General features: G+C 45.9%; 2 protein-coding genes across 2 annotated transcripts in view; both read left to right on the top strand.

The window, feature by feature from the left end:
- Positions 1-1,607: 1,607 nt before the first annotated feature.
- Positions 1,608-6,540, top strand: CENPA (centromere protein A). Its single transcript, XM_039887605.1, has 5 exons — positions 1,608-1,871; positions 3,755-3,864; positions 4,379-4,456; positions 4,774-4,924; positions 5,301-6,540. Exons 1-4 carry the CDS (start codon positions 1,781-1,783, stop codon positions 4,906-4,908), a joined length of 414 nt encoding a protein of 137 aa, XP_039743539.1. The 5' UTR covers positions 1,608-1,780; the 3' UTR covers positions 4,909-4,924; positions 5,301-6,540.
- An 11,201-nt stretch (positions 6,541-17,741) lies between these two features.
- DPYSL5 (dihydropyrimidinase like 5) overlaps positions 17,742-18,919 on the top strand; it is a 75,156-nt gene continuing 73,978 nt past the window's right edge. The window contains exon 1 of the mRNA XM_039887603.1: positions 17,742-18,031. The gene's annotated coding sequence lies outside the window, so the exon portion shown is untranslated. The remainder of the gene's footprint in view (positions 18,032-18,919) is intronic.

The raw sequence follows: 18,919 nt of genomic DNA, 5'->3' as shown, positions 1-18,919 counted from the left end.
CAATAGAGCAAAGTAGGAATTATATGTCTAACGCAGAACTAATGAGTAAAGATTTGCTTTGTCTGATTAATGGGTGTCGAGGAATGATGTAGCTGGACTTGCCTTTGTGTTTACCTGGATTACTGAAAACCAATCATCTTTCTGTGATTTGACTACACTTCATTGTAGTCAAATATTCCTTTTCCTTCTTTCCTCCCTTCTTCCCTCCTTTCCTTTCTTGTGGTAAAATATACGCAACATAAAACTTACCATTTTGATCATTAAGTGTATTCAGTGGCATTAATATCTTCACATTGTTGTGCAACCATCACCATTCACCTCCAGAACTTTTTCATCGTCCCAAACTGAAACTCCATACCCATTATGCATTAATGCCCCATCCCCTCTCCCCTCAACCCCTGGGACCCACCATCCTACTTTCCGTCTCTATGAGTTTGATTGCTCTAGGCACCTCATATAAGTGGAATCATAATATTTGTCCTTTTTTGCCTGGTTTATTTCATTTAACGTAATGCCTTAAGGTTCATCCATATTGTAACGTGTCAGAACTTACTTTCTTGTTAAGGCTGATAATATTCATTATATGCATTTACCACAATTGGTTTATCTATTCCTTCACTTGGACATTTTTTGGCTATTGTGAATAACACTGCTATGAGTATTAGTGTACAAATATGTGCTTAAGTCCTTGCTTTTAATTCTTCTGAATGTATACCCAGAAGTGGAATTACTGGATCATATGCTAATTCTATGTTTATTTTTCTGACCAGTCGCCATACTGTTTTCCACTGCGGTTCCACCCTTTTACATTCCCACCAGCAGTGAACAAGGGTTCTGTGAAATCACTAATTTTGTGACGACATTTTTCATGATTATAGTATATGTTAACTGTACAACATTTAGAAAATGCAAAAAAGCAAAGTGTAGAAAATAAAATCCCTTTGTTCTAACTACATTTGACCCGAATGAGGATTAGCCCAACAGGAAGAGTAGGGGTCATTTCCCTGGGACTATTCTATTGCAGTGCTGGAGAATGTGACCCAAGAATAGAGCTGAGGCCTGCCCTGCCTGACCGCATTGACAGAGCCTCTATTCTGGCCGTCCCACGACCCTAATAATCAGTACCATTCATAAATAAAGTTAAACCGGCTTCTGAGTCATACTCGTGGGGTGTTCCCAGAAGGGTCACAGGCACGACGTGGGGTTATCACATTTTCTGTGGGTCTGTCTCCTCTTCTTTAAAAGCCACCTCAGGGTTGATAGAGCAAAACATAAAATCTTTGAGCGAAGTGATTTGTCCAGAGAAACACATTCTACAAACGCACCTACATCTACATCTCCAGAGTCGAGCTTTTCTATTTCCACTAGAGGGCACCAGAGGACATGGCTCCGCTCGAACTCCCCCACAAACAAGGAGAGGGCGGGGAAAATTCCTGCCTCTTTTTACTTCTCCAAGTGTCCATTGGTCGGTTTTCACCGTCGATCTGCCATGGCCCCGCACCGTCCTCCTATCACCGCCGCCGTCGGTCTTTCGGTCTGTGCTCTCATTGGTCTTCCCCGCGGTCGCTCTGCTCCAGAGGCAGCCACTGGGAGTCGCAGGATCCGGGTTTTAAAAAACGCCGGCAGTGAATCCGCTAAGCGGGCCTTTTGAACCCAAGGAGGGGGTGCCGGAGGCGCACGCGGCGGGGACGCTCCTGAGCCTTCCCGGGACGACAGCCTTTACCCCTCCAACCCTGAAGGCGGACAAGGCACCGCGGGGCCGAGACCCTCCGCGCCCGCCATGGACCCGCCCCGCCGGAGCCGCAAGTCCGGTGCCCCGAGGAGGCGACCCGCGAGCCCGGCCCCCGGTCCCCGCCGGCGTGGCGCCCCAGGTAACCAGCCGTGTCCCCTTTCCCTCCGAGACGACCCGCCTGAAGCCTGTCTGTGAGCTAGGCACTGCCGGGTCCGCGTGCCCACTTCACAGGCGAGAAAACCGAGGCTCGCTTGCTGAGTCTGGGATCGATCCCGATCTCCAGGCTCCTGGTGCGTCCGCGGACCTTCCAGCATCTGCTCGGGAAAGGGCCCAAGTTCCCAGCCCCGCGAGGGACTGGAAAAGGCAGTTCCGAAAAGGCGGGCTGGGTCAGACAACCTGGTTCCTAATACTAATTCTTCTTGATGTTACTAGCATTTATTCAATGCTTACCCCCTAACTAGGCATTGTGTTAAACACTTTACTTGAATTAGCTCAGGTTTATATTCTGCCCATTTTACAGATGAGAAAACTGAGACGCAGACAGTCCAGGTTACTTGAACAAGGTCACACAGTTTGTTCCGGCAGACACAAGATTTCTAAAAGTCGGCGTTTATGCTTTTTTAACTTGCAAAATTATTGGCTGCTTTTTGTGACGATTTCGAATAACTTCTACTTTTAGAAGGTGCCCTTTCAGGTTTGTTCTGTTTTTTCTTCCGGGCGTGGCTGTGTTGGAGCTTAACCAGTGCTCTTAATTCAAGCAGTGTCTCACCGGTTCTCTTCTGGAAACGTGTACCCAGAAGGAAGACTGGGCTGTGGTCCTCAGTTTCTGTTTGTGGTCCGGTGGATGAGAGATGCACCAACTGTACTTTGTGGCAACAACTGCTTTACTTGTCTTCTGCTACATAGCAAAGAGCAAGGTGGAAAAGTATATTATGTGTTATTTACAGTTGTTGCTCTTGTGAATGAGATTTTCTTTTCTTTCTTAAACATAAATAACCTTTGCAGCCAACCAACTTGCTGAATTCTCTTGTTAATCCTTAATAGTCTTAGTTGCGTAATTGAAATTTTAAGTAAGCTATTGTACTGTCTGCAAATAAAGACTTCGTGTCTTCCTTTTTCCTTTTTATACATTTTATTTCTTATTGTATTAGTGAGGCCCTGAGACTAGTACTGAAATAAAAGCAGTGTTTTGGCCATTTTTGTTTTATTTGTAATCTTAACAGGAATATTGTTAAGTGCAATATTTGTGATTGCTTTTCGATGTGGAAGCATCCCTCTTTTCCTGGTTAAATTAAATCTCCAGTGGCCACTGACACTGCCTGGCGGTCCTGCTGCACTTGTCCAGCATCCTGCTTTTCTATTCTCCCAATGACTATTCAATGCCTATTTCATCCTCTCCAAATTCCTACAACTCCAGTCCCCCAACTCACTCTTAGCTGATGATGACCTTGCTTCATGCTTCTCTGAGAAAAGAGAAGCCTCCAGACCGGATTCCCCTTATCATCTTACAACAGAGAACCTAGGTGTCCCCTGCCTGTCAGAAGCCACTCCTCCTCCTTCTGGGTCATATTCTTTCACCCTCCTAGAAGCTTTCTGTTATGCTGTAAACCTGCACTTAGAATTAACTCTTTTCAGTAGCATTCTGCAAATGTGCTCTGCTCTTTCTGATCTAAAGAAAAAGGGCGAGGGTGGTATTGGTTATTTTGTTTGTTGAGTCTGGTTCTTTCCTTTCATGGTGTTGACTTTCTTAAGTTGTTTGGTGGCCTTTAGTTGTGTTTTGTGACTGCTATGTCTGTTTATTAAAGGAGCCTCCAGTGACTGGATTGCAGACTGGTGGTGAGGAGGGAGGCAGCTGCTAGTAGCTTGCCTGGGGGGACCCCTCTTTCTCCTAAATGTCACTAGTCTTCTGGACACTGTTTTCTTGTATTACAGTCTAGCAATTTCATGGTCCGACAGCCAAGCTGCAAGGGACCACCTATTTGTCATTGCACCTCATCTTTATGACCCAACTCTTTTGCTCAGGCACTCCCTCCCGTCGATCTGGTCGCCGGAGACACCTGGTTCTGAGGGAGATCCGAAATCTTCAGAAGAGCACACACTTATTGTTAAGGAAGAACCCCTTCGGCCGCCTGGTGAGCTCCAGGGAGCTTTCCGCCAACCCCCATGCTGCCTCCTTTCTTTAAATTTCCCTTCCCAGGTATTAGGGGCCCTTTAATGTCTTGCCAGATGGCCAAGGGACCTCTTCTCTAACCTGGTAGGGGACTCTGTCTTCTGAAAATATGAACCTGCCAAGGGTACCTTCTAATTCTTTATGGAATTAATTTCTACCCCCATCACCTTTGAAACTGTGTTCTTTGATTATGTAAATAGGAACCCTCTCATCCATCCACCCTTTCATCCCTCTCCTCCCCTGGGAGATGTCTCCTGCTCTCCCCACCACCAGTAAGACACATGCCAATTGCTAAGCTCCCAGGAGTTAACGCTTCCTGTTATTCAGGGCCCAAGATTAAGGTCAGGAAGGTATAATGGAAATGAAGGTTCATGGAGATTCATGGAGAGAGTCTAACTTCTCTTGAGTCTCTCTTCTCTACTCCTCCTCCTCCCCATACCCCTTCTCCCTTGCTCCCCATCTCTATTCCTTCACAGGCAAGAGAAATATGTGTTAAATTCACTCGTGGTGTGGACTTCAATTGGCAAGCTCAGGCCCTGTTGGCCCTACAAGAGGTAAGAAGGGGGCCAAGATACAGTTGGGTGAGGGGTGAGTATGGGAGAAAGGTGTTCTGGGATTCTGCAGGGCTGGCTGTGATTGTCACCTGCTGAATCTTGCCTCCTTGAAAAGAGCCACAAGAACACCCGGGGTTTGGAGACTGGATCTCGTTTGGTGAGAGCAGAATTCCCAGGCAGTTTAGTCTCATTCGGTGAAGAGTCTTTTCTATAGTCATTTGAGCCCTCAGAGACTAAGTTTAGCAGGTCCCCATGGGAAAAGCAGCCAGTGCCCCCTCGCCTGTGTGAGTCTTTTCTACTTCTCTTTCTGTCCCCAGGCGGCAGAAGCATTTCTAATTCATCTCTTTGAGGATGCCTATCTCCTCTCCCTACATGCCGGCCGTGTTACTCTCTTCCCGAAGGATGTGCAGCTGGCCAGGAGGATCCGAGGCATTCAGGAAGGGCTCGGCTGAGCCACCACCTGTCCTTGTAAGCCTTTCCTGCTCTCCAGAGTGGGGGTCGGGGGTGGGGCGGAGAGAGCACCCAGCTTCTCATCGCTGGGTGAGTGGGAGTTTCTCTGAAGGAATTTACCTTCTCCATCCTTAGTTCCTTGTCATCTTGCTTTCCCTTAGTTCTCGAGAAAGGTTTGACCTGTTTTTATCTTGAATATTTGGGACTCTATGTCTCATGCCCTTTTGTACAATGTTAAATATTTTTCTATTAAGTAATGACCAGACGACCCAAATCTCTGTCAGAGTTAAAAGCCTGTCCATTTTACAAGGACCAGACAACTTCATTTTGATTAAGAGAAAGTTTTCTTACTTTTGAAAATGCCTTGTTAGTAAATATTATTCCTTAATTTCAGGGACGACACCAGGGACTCTGTCCAGAGCTGGGACCAGATCCTTGGAGTCCGAGGTGCTGCCTGGACCAGCTGTGCATGAGCGGAGTGCGCATGTTGCTTTTGTAATTGGTTCTTTTAAGAAGGAGCAGACTGCATGACTTCCTCTATGACAGCCATAATATATAAGAAAATCAACATGGTTCCAGAGGCATGAGAACTGTTTCCAGATAGACTCCAAGGTTGACTTCAGTTTGTAAATTATTTATATGACTGCTTAGTGATTTTGAAGACATCAGATTTGTTGTGTTATGGCAGAAAAGGATATTTGTTAATAATTTAAGATCTTTTTGTACCATTTAAATTTTTTACCACATGTATTTTTACTTCTATTTAAAATATAAGGGAAAAAAAAAAAAGACCACTTTGGTAATTTGCATGGAAGAACCTGACACATCTAGCATATAAATCTTTGCCCTTCGGATTAATCTTATCATAGTGGCAGCAGCAAGTGTTTATGTGGAATGTGCCTGTCAACAAATTATAGCTTTTCAAAAACTCAATTGGGGTTAAAGTTAAAAATCTTTGAGGTTTGATGTTCTTGTTTTTCCTAGTAAATTTCTATCAAAATCATTCAGAAATTTTAACTTGTAGAATTTTATTATTTGCAAATCACAGATATATCATAGTTTATACTTTAGAATTTTTCATTCCAGGATGTTAAAGTGCATTTTCAATGTTTTTATGGGTATTTCTTGTAACTTCTTTATGGACAGATAATAAAAATAAAAGTAATTCTTTAGTGAAAAAACTGTAAAGCAGTTACTGTTAGAGCATACATGTATATTTTGTGTTAACATTAAGTCTTCATTTGTATACTGTTTGCAAACAGCTAAAACTTAAACAAGAGAATGGAGGAACGTGTTTTTGCCTCCACTGGAGTAGAGCATGAGCAGATAAAAACCTTGCCCTTCTGTTGTAACTAAAAGCACTTTAAGAGATTTCCAGACCAGCGGGATGTGCCACTTGAAGATTTTTAGATTTTGTGTGTGGCAAAAATGATTAGCACCAGTGGACTACTAATAATGATGTCAATCAACTGAATTCAGAGACAAACTAAAGGGAAGGACCAGATTCTATTGTTTAATACATTTTAATCCTTTGGAAAAACCTTATGTGGCCTCAACTCATATTTTTGTAGACATTCAGATAAAAGCTTATCTACCTATAAATATAAAGTTCCTTTCAGTGTTATTAATTAGAAGATTATGGTCTTCCTCTGGTTTTCTTTAAATTGACACTTCTCTGCTCTCTTAAAATTGTACTAACCAGGACACCACTACAGCATATGTACACGTGTCACATTCAAATGTCCGGCAGGAGATGTGTGCTCTTAGCACCTCATGATATTCATACAATAGCATGAGAACACGTATTTCACATCATGACGGTTTACATAATATTGTTACAAGTCACTGTAAATTTTGAGCACTTGTATTATTGGAGTTTTTGTTTTTCTCTACTTTCTGGGTGATTCCATCACCATCTTCTAACCTTTCCATTCTTATTTCTGCTTTCACATTTTTAATATCTAAGAATTCTCTTATTTTTTGAACGTTTCTTTTTTTATATCGTATCCCAATCGGTCAGTGTTTACTTAAAAAAAAAAAAATCTAGATATTTCAAGCAAAGGAAATTTAATGGAAGGGATTTGATTACAATAATGTCGGGATGGCTGGAAGAACGAAGGGGAAGAGAGGATGCTACCCAAGGATCAGGAGGCTGCCAGTGCCTGAAGCCCACGCTCACTGCCGCTCCGGAAGCACCGCCCCTGCCAGCGCTGCGTCAGAGCCGCACTCGTTACTGAGCAGAAACTCAAGAGAGGAGCCCCCACTGCGACCAGTGCTGCTGAAACCGGCACCAGCACCAAGGAAGCCCTTTCATCTACTGCTGCTGGTGCTGCCAAAGGCGCTACCAAGCCATAAAGACAGACATTTCCGTTTTCCGCCCACCTTCCAGACCCCACTGGCATTTTCCACTGGCAGAACGTAACCAGAGCAGCTGCAAGGGAGTCTGGGAACGTAACTGGCTGCCTTCTAACCCCTTTGCGTTACTGAGAACTCGAAAGGGTGCAAATGGAGCTTAGAGTGTATAGAAACGTAATCTGCACACATCCCAATCTTGTTTCATGGGTGTAATGCCATTTTGAGAGTATTATAATTTTTTATTACTGGTTTTTGGGGTTTTTTGCTGCTAATCTCTGTTTTCTCCGGTTTGATTTATTTTTCCTGTTCTGGTCTCTCATGTATGAGGTTTTCCTTTAATGTTTAATTCTTCTTATGTTTAAGAATGGGAGACAGAAAAGCTAATGGGAAGTTGTGAGCATGTCGATGGGACTTGTTGACTTGGAGCTTCACTGTAGAATAGTCAGTTCCGTCTTTTGTTAAAGAGCCTCTGTTCTCTTAGGCCAAATGCTCCAGAAGAGAGTCGTTTAACCTCCTGCTTGAAGGGTAAAGGCCTAGCTGGGTCTAGGAGCTGAATGGAGGAGAGCTGAGTGTATCCATATTCAAAATTCTGTAGGCATAAGCTTCCTTCATCTGCCTAGCTTTGTCCTCCCCAAGACCAGAGGCCCTTGATTTTCTCTTCTCCGGAAAATAATCCTCCAGACTTCTGCCTGGGATGAGGGATAGAGTCACTCAGTGACTGAGTGGCAGGAGAGAAGCACCTAGGGATTTGTTTCCTAAATAGCTTTCAACCAATCCCTTTTATTTTTGACAGCCTTGTTGGTACCCAGTTGCGGAAGTACTTGGCACTGTCAGTTCCTGAGCCTTGTGAAGATTCTGGCAGGTAGATTGTAGTGGTTCTCAACTTTCTCAATTACTAGCTTAGAATTCCACTCTTGGGTCTGTGAAGTCAGTTTCAACTTGTCCATCTGCCTTATAACTTTCAGAACTTTGTAACTGTTCTCTCCTCCCCACCTTGTGAATTTATGTTGAGTTTCTTACTATGTATAGAATTGTAGATTGGCAGTTATTTTCTTTCTTCACATGAAAAAGCTGATTCCACTGTTTCCTGGGTTCGGTTTTTGCTGTCGAGAAGTCAGCTGTACAACAGTTGATCCTTTGAAGCTAATGTTATGTCTCTGGCTCTCTTTGTAAGAGATTTTGTTTTGTTTTCAGTGTTTTTGCAATACTATTATGTGTCTAAGTGGATTTCTTTATCTTGCTTAGTATGCATTGGGCTTCTTGGATAGGAATTGATGTCGCTCCATCAATTTTGGAAAATTCTTGACTATTATTTCTTCAAATATTGCTTCTTCCTTTCTCCCTCCTCTCTTTTTGGGTCGGTAATTATCTGTTCACCAGGCCTTTTCACTGTAACTTCAGTGTTTCTTTCTCTCTTCTGTTTTCCATTTTTTTGTCCATCAGTGCTGTATACCTAATTATTTCTTCTGCCCAACTTGTAATTAATTTATTTTCTTTCAACTATGTCTAATCTATTTTTTTTGTTTTTGTTTAGGTTTCTTTTCTTTTTCTTAGTTTTTTTTTATTTTTATTTTTTGTTTGTTTTTGTTTTTTCATTGTCTAATCTACTTTCAGACTGGACCATTATCTTCATTTCAATTATTGTGTTTTTTAGTTCTAGAATTTCTATTTGATTCTTTTTAAAATTGTCATGTCACTTTTCATAGTTTCCTGTTCCCTACTGAAAATGTTAAGTTTAGCTTTTATATCCTTTAACATAGTAAGCACAGTCACTTTACAGACTGTCTGATAACTCTGATATTTAGAGTCCATATGGATCTGTTTCTATTTGTGGTTTCTGTCGATTCTCATAATGCTTTTTCCTCTTTGGTGCTTGATATTATATTTGATAGTATGTCTGATAGATCCATATAAGGAAATAGTTTGAGGCCTAAATCCTCTAAAAAGGATTTTTTTTTCTAACAGATACCTGGAGGCACTAACCATTCAGAACCACTTTAATTCAATTTCAGAGCTTGAGATTTTCTGAGCCACCCAGATGATTCATAGTCAAGGTGCAGTCTGTGTCAGGTCTGAATTTCTTCTCATTCACCTTATTCCTAAGTTACAACCAGCCCTCCAACGTCAGCTTATCTTGCTCACCTTGGAGAGCCTATCTTTAAACCTTTGTCTCACTAATCCCACAAGGCTGCCAAAAGCATAGCTCGTTTCTCAGCTACTTTGTTAGGACTGGCAAACATCCCCATGAGTGTGTTGGACCTAATTGGCTGTTAAGCTCATCTCTAGACTTCTGTCCTCTCTTCGATCTTTGATGAGTAATTACGAATAAATAATTACTATCTTGTTAGTAGTTTAATGCTTTTAAGGAAAAAAAAATTGTCCAACTTTTTTAGTTGTCTTCAGTAAGAGAGTGGTTCAAATGACTACTAGTATAAAGACAGACCAACCACTGGAATAAAACCGAATACAGAGCCCATCAATAAACTCTTGCAAATATGGTCAAATGATTTTCAACAAGAGTGCCAGGACCATTTAATGGGGGAAAAGACAGTCCTTTCAAAAACGTTGCTGGGAAAACTGTATATCCCCATGCAAAAGAATGAAGTTGGATCCTTACCAAACACCGTATAGAAAAATCAGCTCAAAACAGACCACAGACCTAAAGATAAGAGTAATAATTATAAAACTCTTAGAAGAAAACACAGAGCAAAAGCTTCACAACATTGGATATGGCAGTGATTTCTTGAATCTGACACCAAAGGCACAGGCAACAAAAGAAAAAATAGACAAATTGGACTTCATGAAAATTAAGAATTTTTTGCATCAAAGGTTACTATCAACAGAGTGAAAAGTCAAGCCATGGAAAGAAAATATTTGCACATCATATATGATAAGGAATCAATATTAGAATATACAGAGAATGAAAACAACAATTAAATAAACAACTTGATTCAAAAATAGGCAAAGGACTTGAATAAATGTTCTCCAAAGAAGATATACAAATGGCCAATAAGCCTATGAGAAGATGCTCAGCATCACTGATCATTAGGGAAATGCAAATCAAAACACAGTGAGAGACTACCTCACATCCATTACGATACCTACTATTTTAAAAAGAAGAAATAAGTGCTGGCAGGATATCGAGAAATTGGAACCCTGTGCACCGTTGGTGGGAATGTAAAATGGTGCAGCTGCTGTGGAAAACAGTATGGTGATTCCTAAAAAAGTTAAAAATAGATTTACCATGTGGTCCAGCAATTCCACTTCTGGGTACATACCCAAAAGGATAAAAAGCAACGTCTCAAAGAGATATTTGTACACCCACATTTGTTGCAGCATAATTCACAGTAGCTAAACCATGAAAGCAACTCGTGTCCACTTACCAGTGGATGAATGGATAAGCAAAATGGTATACACATGCAATGGAATATTAGCCTTAAAAAGGAAGGAAATTGGCATGTAACAACATGAACCTTGAGGATAATATGCTAAATAAAATAAGCCAGTCAGAATAAGGCAAATACTTTATGATTCCACTTACATGAGACACCTAGAGCAGTCAAAATAATAGAGACAGAAAGTAGAATGGTGATTGGCAGGAGATGGGGAGGGAAAGAGAGTGTTTAATTGTAGAGAATTTAAATTTTGCAAGGTGAATAGTTCTGGAGATGGATGGCGGTAATGGTTGCACAACTATATGAATGCACTTAATACCACAACTATACACGTAAGATGGTTAAGATAGGAAATTTATGTGTATTTTGCTATAAATAACAAATATTTTTTAATATCCATGAGCCAAACACTTTGTATGGTAGACACGAATCAGGAGCCTACAGAAGGTGCCATGCACCTGAGAAGACCCAGGAAGGGAGCCTGGCTGCTGCTGACAAATGAGATGTGTCCTGGCTCCACTGGGAGAACACCAGTTGTCAGCTGTCTACAGCTGTGGAGTGAAGACTCAGGGAAGCAGGCCTAGCACCCCCCCTTTCATGGTCCGAAGTTGGAGGCAGTCACAGTTACAGTACAAAGAGACCACATTTGCCACTCTAGTCACCAAAAAAAAAAAACCTAGGTAACAACTGTGCTCCAGAGAGTAAATTCAGTAAATGCAGAATTTTAGTATCTTAATAATTGGACCTTAGCGGCCATCCAGCACAGCCTTACTATTAAAAATGAAGAAACAGCCCAAGATAGAAGAAAGAGCTTTCATCAGTCACAGCTGGCTAGTAAGCAACCCTGCTGGACTCTGAGCTCCTTGTCTCCATGTTCTCAATTCCTAGCCCAGTTCTCAGCTTAGGATGACTGACTACTTGTCGAATGAATAAATAAATGAGTGAGTGGGTGAATGAATTGTGGCTGGAACCTGTATTATACTATAGACATTAGAGATTTTGAGGTACCACTTATCTGTGCATCTGTCGGCCTCTGGAAACTTCTCCAAAGCCTAAGAGGTTTGAATTAGGCAGACATTTCTAAACTGTAACATCTAGAACCCAAAGTACCAAGAAGGTACTGGAGAGGTGCGTGTAGATAACAATACTTATTTCTTGCTTCTATGGTCAAGCAAGACATCCATTACAAAAAAAAAAAAAAAAAAAAAAGCCCATATGCAAAGCGTCCTAGATCATAGCATGAAAGAGAAATGCTATCACCAATCGACAATGAAAGCAGACTGGGCGTCAAAGGGAAGCCTGCAGTTGCATTAGCACCCTCCCCCAGGAAAGGGGTTCTGTCCTACCACATCACCCACGCTCTCCCGCCAGAGTCCACTCAGCCACTAATGCTATCTGGCTGGGCCATAAACCAGCTCACGGAGACTGCACTGTAGACCCTTGACTGAAGCCTGGGTGTGGCCCCTCAGACTCCTCGTTGGGAAGGAAAGACATGTGGGCCCACAGATGTAGGGCTAATTCTGTGGAGCCATCAAGACAGATGAACTAACACAGAAATGCAATCCTATCAGGAAAGGGCAGAAACATTAAATTTTACCCAGGACTGTCATGGATGCAGAAGTGATCAGAAGAGTACAAATTCTAAAATAAGCAGAAAGAAAACATTCTCAAGAAAACCTGCTTCCCATAATGCATGTCACTCTCAAGGGAGCCAGGCCTGGGTCGCTCCTCCCTCCCTACCTGCTAACTCCTGCAGGCTCAGTGCCTATCTCAAGCGAAAACCTCAGCTCCCTACTTTCTGACTCGAGAGCAAAGGCTTTGTTTGCTGTTCTCACATTCTTTAGGACAACAGGCTTCCAGGATCTGACTCTTTCTTTGGTGTGCTTGTGGCTTGTGTGCAGTTGGTGGCAGCATCAGCGGTGGTGAGCGGTGATGTGCCCAGTGCTGGTGAGAAGCAGGGGGGCCCAGCACTGCCCAGGGAAGGCGGCTGAGAGTGAGTCGAGGGAGCGCGTGAGCGTGCGTGCGTGGAATGGTGTGAAGTGGCGTGTGTGTGTGTGTCTCCTCTGACCAGGGCTCTGGGAGCAAATGGACACGGGACATGGCTATGGCTAAATCCTATTCTTATCTGTTCTTACCACTCACTGTTGACACCCAGTGGGAAAAGATATCTACAACCCCACTGCTTACCTCCAACTTCCAAGATGGCAAGGACAGCAGGCCACAGGCCCAGGAGGAAACCTGAAGGAAAATAAATCCGATTAGATCATTATTACACTGGTAACATCTGTGCAGGCATTTGAATGAGAAAACAACCATAGAAAGAAAAAGACAGAACACCTTGATAAAGAATCTTCTGTGTTCCGAGGGCTTTCATGGGGACTGATACTCACCTATCCTCCAGATAACTCTGTCGTGTGGGTATTAGGACCCCCATCTTCCATATTCGGTAATAACATAACAGAGTAGAAAGGAACCTAGACCTTTCTTTAAGTTGCGCCCTCAAGTTTGAACCCCGACTCTGACTGTAGCTCAGTGACCCAGGCAAGCCCCAGCGTCTGGCAGATGAGGATGAGAGAACGTCTTCACCGGGGTACTGTGAGGATTGAACTTGATGACGCTAGGAAAGTGCCTGGCACCCCATAAATGGTAGCTCCTATTATTACGGTTTTCCGACCGTGGCAATGCCTTCAGAGGTGCTAAGTAGCCATGTGGCAGAGTCGGAGCTTGAACAGTCTGCAGATCCAAGTCACATGAATGATTGCCAGGAATGGACACCCTGGTACCAAGCAAGGAGCACGGTCACATAAATGGTGATGGCCCTCCAATCGCCCCGGGCCCTGTTTCGGGATGGTTACGTGAGAATGGTTCAGAGAGCAACAGTCTTGGGGGCTAGGACTCGGTGGAACTCAGGGGTTTCAAGCAACTGAAAGGTTGTCACCAGCTTTGAACAAAATTGGTCATCCTCAGTTGCAAAGCAGGGGAACTAATGGACCGTGACATCTTGAATTTATTCGATGCTTTTCTGCCAAGATCAAAGCACAAAATAATTTCCTCTAAATTTTTCTGAGAAAGAAGCCAATGGGGAAAACCCCATTTCACCTATGAGCTATACTAGACATCAGTGATCATCTCTGACATTTTATAATTCTTTGGGGATATGGCTTTTTCCCATATCCTCAGTGGCACTCCTGGAAGTAGACAGACAGTTGGAATTGACCCCATTTTACAGATGAGTAAATGAGAGCCCAGGAAACTTAGTGCCTTCCCCAAGGGGGGACTTCCCTCTCACACTGCTGCACATTGGTATGTCTGGCCCGGTGTCAAGTTCCCCACATGGGGAACTTGTGGGGACCAGATCCTGGAAAGCCTTTGAATCAAGTAGCTCTTGACCATGCCACCAATGCCCCTCTCTCGGAATCCCAAGGAGCAGGTGGGTGCCCAAATACAATGCGAGCAATGCAAGCAGCCCTGTGCAGTGCTGAGCAGGGCCTGGCTCTCCCAGTGCAGGCTCTGGGACTCCAGCAGGTGTCATTCTGGGAGGTGTCCTCCATGCATTGCCATTTTTGCTATTGTCTCCTTCCCAAGACACCCGTACATTCCTCCTGCGTTTCCATTCTCTTCTCCTCTCCCTTTCCCCAGGAGTCACTTTCTTCCATCCTTCTACAGGTCTATGTCCCCTCTGCATTCAGCTTCTTGATCTTCATGGAACATTTCTCTTCGTCTACAAACATGGCCATATCTCTCTAACTAGCTTCCCCTTACTGCTGAGGCTACAAGCAGACTTCTACCTTCACTCTTTACTGCAACCGCTCACCAAGCATCCTTCTCGATCTCCTAAGTAATAATAACTACCATACAGTGAGGGTGTCTACTGCTACAGGCATTGTGCCATCCACCCTTAAAATGACCTTGAGAAGTGGGTATTGTGAACCCAGGTTATGGACAAGGCAACTGAGGCTCACAGTCTGTGTGTGGTTCTATCTCACAACAGCCTGATTCTGAAGCCAACACTTCCCCTGCTCTGCCACCGTCCCTCTCGCTCCAGTCTTCCAGACTCCTTGTTGGCTCCTGCCCTGTGGCACCAACCTGAATATAGAGGTTTGACTGCTGGCTCACAATTTTTTAAATGGCTAAGTAGACTTCAAACTCTTCAGAGGGCACCTCAAGGAAGAACAGGTTGAAAGTGCACAGAGGAAGGACCATCTGGATGCCAAAGACTTGGCATAGGCTGTCTTTGAGAGTCATTCATGGTCTCACAGTCTGTCAGCCTTCTGGAGGACTTGTGGCGACAGGCGTGCTGGAGCAGGAAGGGCTCAGCTTTGCATTGGCCAGATGGGGTTTGGAGCCCTGGTTCTGCTACTTATAGCAGTGTGACTTTCAGGGCAAGTCACTCAAACTCTCTAAGGCCCATCTCATCATCTGTAGAAATGAGCGATGCTGCCTGCTACGTGGAGTGGTAAGGATTAAATGACATGTTCTAAAAACACTTACTAATCTTTCCTTCCTCCCCTTTTATGGGAACCTTCACTTGCCATTATTCGGAAGTTTGTTGTTAAGGCAGTGCGGAACCGCAAACACGTTTACTCATAAAAGCCAGTAGCCTTGAACTTCGTGAAGTCTGACCCTAATCCCAACCTACTTTACTCTCTCCTTTCTCTTCCCACCACCCCCATTCATGGAGTTGACTTTCAAGCCATGGTGGATCCTCAGCTGTCTTCCAAACACCCTTCAGCTTCCCTCCAACACACATTTACTCCTCGATTCTCAGACCCCTGCTTAGAACCATCCAGCAAGTCAATATCCACATGAAACTCAAACTCAACTCCTCCATTCCCTTATGATCTGCTCAGAACTGATTTCTCTCTTGTCTGAATTCCTATTTCACTTTATGTAAACTGGTCATAGGAGCTTTATAATAAAAGTTACAACATATAGTCTTTCATGGCTGTAGGAATGGGATTGTCATATTCTTATATCCCTCATACTGTTAATAACCATTTGTTGTTAAATAAATGAATAATAATAGCTACATTTGTTGAATGCATGCTATATGCCAGGTAGTATTCTATGCCCTTTATACACATTTCCTCATGTAATTATCAAAGCACGTTTAAAAGAATATATTACGATCCCCACGTTCTATGGGGGAGCTAAAGCTCAGATGAATTAAGTAACTCTCTAAGGTCAAGTATCTGCGAAGTAGCTCAAGGATTCTAATTTAGGGATGTATGACTCCAAGCCCTGTGTTCTTTCTACTTTCAGGAGAGAGAGCTTAAATTATAAACAGACAAAGCTAAAATCAACTACTGGGGACATTTACAACCTCAGATTTGTGTGAGACTTTAATCAATGTCCTAGGTCGGCAGATGACTTCGGGGGCAGCTCTTTTCTGACCAGAGGAGGGCGGCTGAAGAAAGCAAAGAAGCAAAAGTCCAAATATGAAGTCTACTAAATGTTGCAGAAAACGATTACTGCCACTAGAGGGCTCCCTCGCCTCAGGCAAGAAGTGGAGCATCGACCGTGTTCGGGGATGCAGCGGCTGCTGTGAGCCAGCCGGCTCTGCTGTACCTCCAGGAGGCTAAATCCATTTTCCCTAACCCCCTGGGTCAGCGCAGAGCTTGACTAGCCCCTGGGGTAATCCATAGGACAGTGCCCCAACCTAGAGCAGTGGGGGAAGAATGAGCCACTTCCCCCAAGATTTTACAACCACACCCAGAGATCCCCTGGGTTCGGGGTGCTGTGGGGTAGGCCCTAGGCTCATTCGGGGGCTCCCTAATTAAGCTCAAGATTGAGTGGAGGTAGGAGGACGGCAGAGAAGTAAACCTTCCTCTCAGGAAACGTGGAAACTCAATGGAGGGAATCCAGAAGTGCATCCCCAAATGCCCACCAGGAAAGACCACAGCAGAGGACAGCAGAAAAAGTGGCCCACGGCCACCTCACTTCGGCAGGCTCTGCGGGCCTGGCACCCAGGTAGATTTTGCCGAGATCAGGAGGAGGGGCCCTTGAGGGTAGTGAAAAACCATTTCGTTTGAAACTATCCCGCAGAGAGAACCATCTCTCCGGACCTTGGCTGTGCAGCCGCAGTCAGGGGACTCCTTCCTTCACCCCTTCCCCGGACCCGGCATAGAGGGGCTTCTGCAGCAGTGCATTGGGGTTCCCCTGGGGAACCAGAACAGGGTTAGGGGTAAAGATTCAATGCTGCATTGTAACACCATATCAATAGCGGTGCCTTTGGAGTGACATTAAATGAAAACAGGCAAATTGCTAAACCGTACCTAAGCTGTTATTACAACTACGTAAAATAACATATACGGTAAAGGCTTGAGAGGGGATAGAGGTGGTACGAAGGCATGATAATTCTCTTTTTTAAAATTTGTTGTTTTTGCTCAGTTATGTGTGCATTTAAAACGTGGGGGAAAAAGGTGAAGTAAATGTAAATTGAGTTATAGAACTTTTCCACAGGCTTCACCATCCCCTGAAAGGGCGGGGGGGGGGGGGGTCCAGAGAAATTGGACAGGCAGCTGGACCTGAGAGTTCTGGATGGAGAAGCCACCGTGAGTGAACTCGGGTTCGAGCCCCAACATGGGGAAGATGCGAACCTAGGTGGCCGGGAGTGGCGGTCCACTTGGTACATGAGAACATTTCCCCATAACAACCGCCCCCGCCCTCTCCATCCAGGGATCTCGCTTTGAGCGCCCACTTCGAAGGCTTCAGACTGGATCTTGGTGGGACTTGGGTTTGGCCGGGCTTGTAGCGAAGGGCAGACTCTGCAGCAGCCGGGGAGAGGCGGCCGGGGCATTGTTTCAGGCCCTCGGATGGGATCCTACGGGGGGAGGGGAGGCGGTGTGTCCTCTGGACCCGCCGCGTAGTCCTCCCAGGGGACCCGGGCATCAGCGCGTCAGAGCGCCGCGGCTTTGTGAAGCATCGGGAGTCACCATGGAAACCCAGAGGAACGCCGAGAAGGCCAAGAGGGGGTCGGCGGGTTCACTGGCCGCGCCCTCTGTTCCCTCTCGGACCCCGGCCCTGTAGCAGGGCCTGTCGGGAGTTGTAGTCCCAAGGCTGCGGCCGCGCGCGACGCGGAGGATGGAAGGCGCCGCCTGTCCCTTCCTCTCCCTAACCTGCTAGAGCTAGGTGGGGGGCACTGGGGAGGAGCCGTCGGATCCGTGATTGGCCGAGGCCGCCTCCAGCCCCAACCTACGTCCCCTCCCCCTCTCGCGGCTTGGGACTCCAGCGCCTGGCGCGCCAAGGCGGCGATCCAGCGAGCGCGCGTGCAGCCGCCGCCGCCGCCCCGAGCATCCGCAGCTCCCGCGCCGCGGCGAGACCGAGGAGAGACAGACGGACCGACAGACCCTCGAAGCCGCAGCATCCCGGAAGAGTGGGTGATGGGGAATGGCGGGAAGGGCGGTGGGCTTATTCTCCCCGGGCTGGGACATCCATCTCCCGCCTTGTTTCTATGAGAGGCGCACAAAAGGGCGGGGATCCGGGTGCGCCTAGGGGCCCCGCTGCAGGGCACGCGACGGGAGGATGGTTCGGGGTTGTGGGCGGCTATCTGGGCTGGAGCGGGGCCTGAATCGGGTCCTCTTTGTACGCCCACAGAGCGCCGCCGTGCAGTGCCTCGCTCACAGTAGGTGTTTAAAGTGTGCTCATGGGAATGCAAAAACCGGCGTGAGGAGGCGGCTCGGTTGAAGGGGTTTCACTCCAGGCAGACAGTAAGGCGCCCACTCTCGCTCGTCGAGGTGCAGTGAAAGGCTAGAAGGCTGGGCGGGGACTCCTGGCCGCGGGACCGTCCTGTCCGAGTCCCTAGCTCGACGCTGTCCCCAGCCCCCACCCGTACGCACACCCTCTGCCCATCTCGCCTCCGGGCTGGGATTTGCCCAGCCTGGACCGGACCCGGCGGCCCATTCCACCCGCCGGCTAACAGAGCAGATGCCTGAGGACCACTCGAGGCACCTGCTTGAACCACAAAGGCCGCCTGCCGCTGCCCCGCCCAGAGAGGGCGCAGAGTTGGGTCCTTTCGCTTGAGCCCAACTAGGGAGCCCGGCCCGCACCATCGATCTTGGCGGGCGAGAGACATCGACGCCCCAGGCCTGGGGTGAGGAGCAGAGTTGGAGCTGGAGAGAAGCTGGGATGCGGAGAGGCGGAGGCGAGGCCAAGGAATGAGCAAAGATGGGGAAAGCTGGGGAGATGAGGAAGCTGGGTGGGGACCTAGGTCTGGAAGGAGGGGCAAGTGGAGACTCGGGTTTGAGGAGGAAAGAGAAGGGGG

This window comes from Pteropus medius, unplaced genomic scaffold (assembly GCF_902729225.1).
Source record: "Pteropus medius unplaced genomic scaffold, Ma_sr-lr_union100, whole genome shotgun sequence".
Taxonomy (NCBI): Eukaryota; Metazoa; Chordata; class Mammalia; order Chiroptera; family Pteropodidae; genus Pteropus; species Pteropus medius.
This window is presented reverse-complemented; position numbering and strand designations above follow the sequence as displayed.

Coding starts and splice junctions, on each gene's coding strand:
- CENPA (XM_039887605.1), top strand. CDS start 1,781: ATGGACCCGCCCCGCCGGAGCCGCAAGTCCGGTGCCCCGAGGAGGCGA. Junction 3,865..4,378: donor AGAACCCCTTCGGCCGCCTG/GTGAGCTCCAGG, acceptor ATTCCTTCACAG/GCAAGAGAAATATGTGTTAA. Junction 4,457..4,773: donor CCCTGTTGGCCCTACAAGAG/GTAAGAAGGGGG, acceptor TTCTGTCCCCAG/GCGGCAGAAGCATTTCTAAT.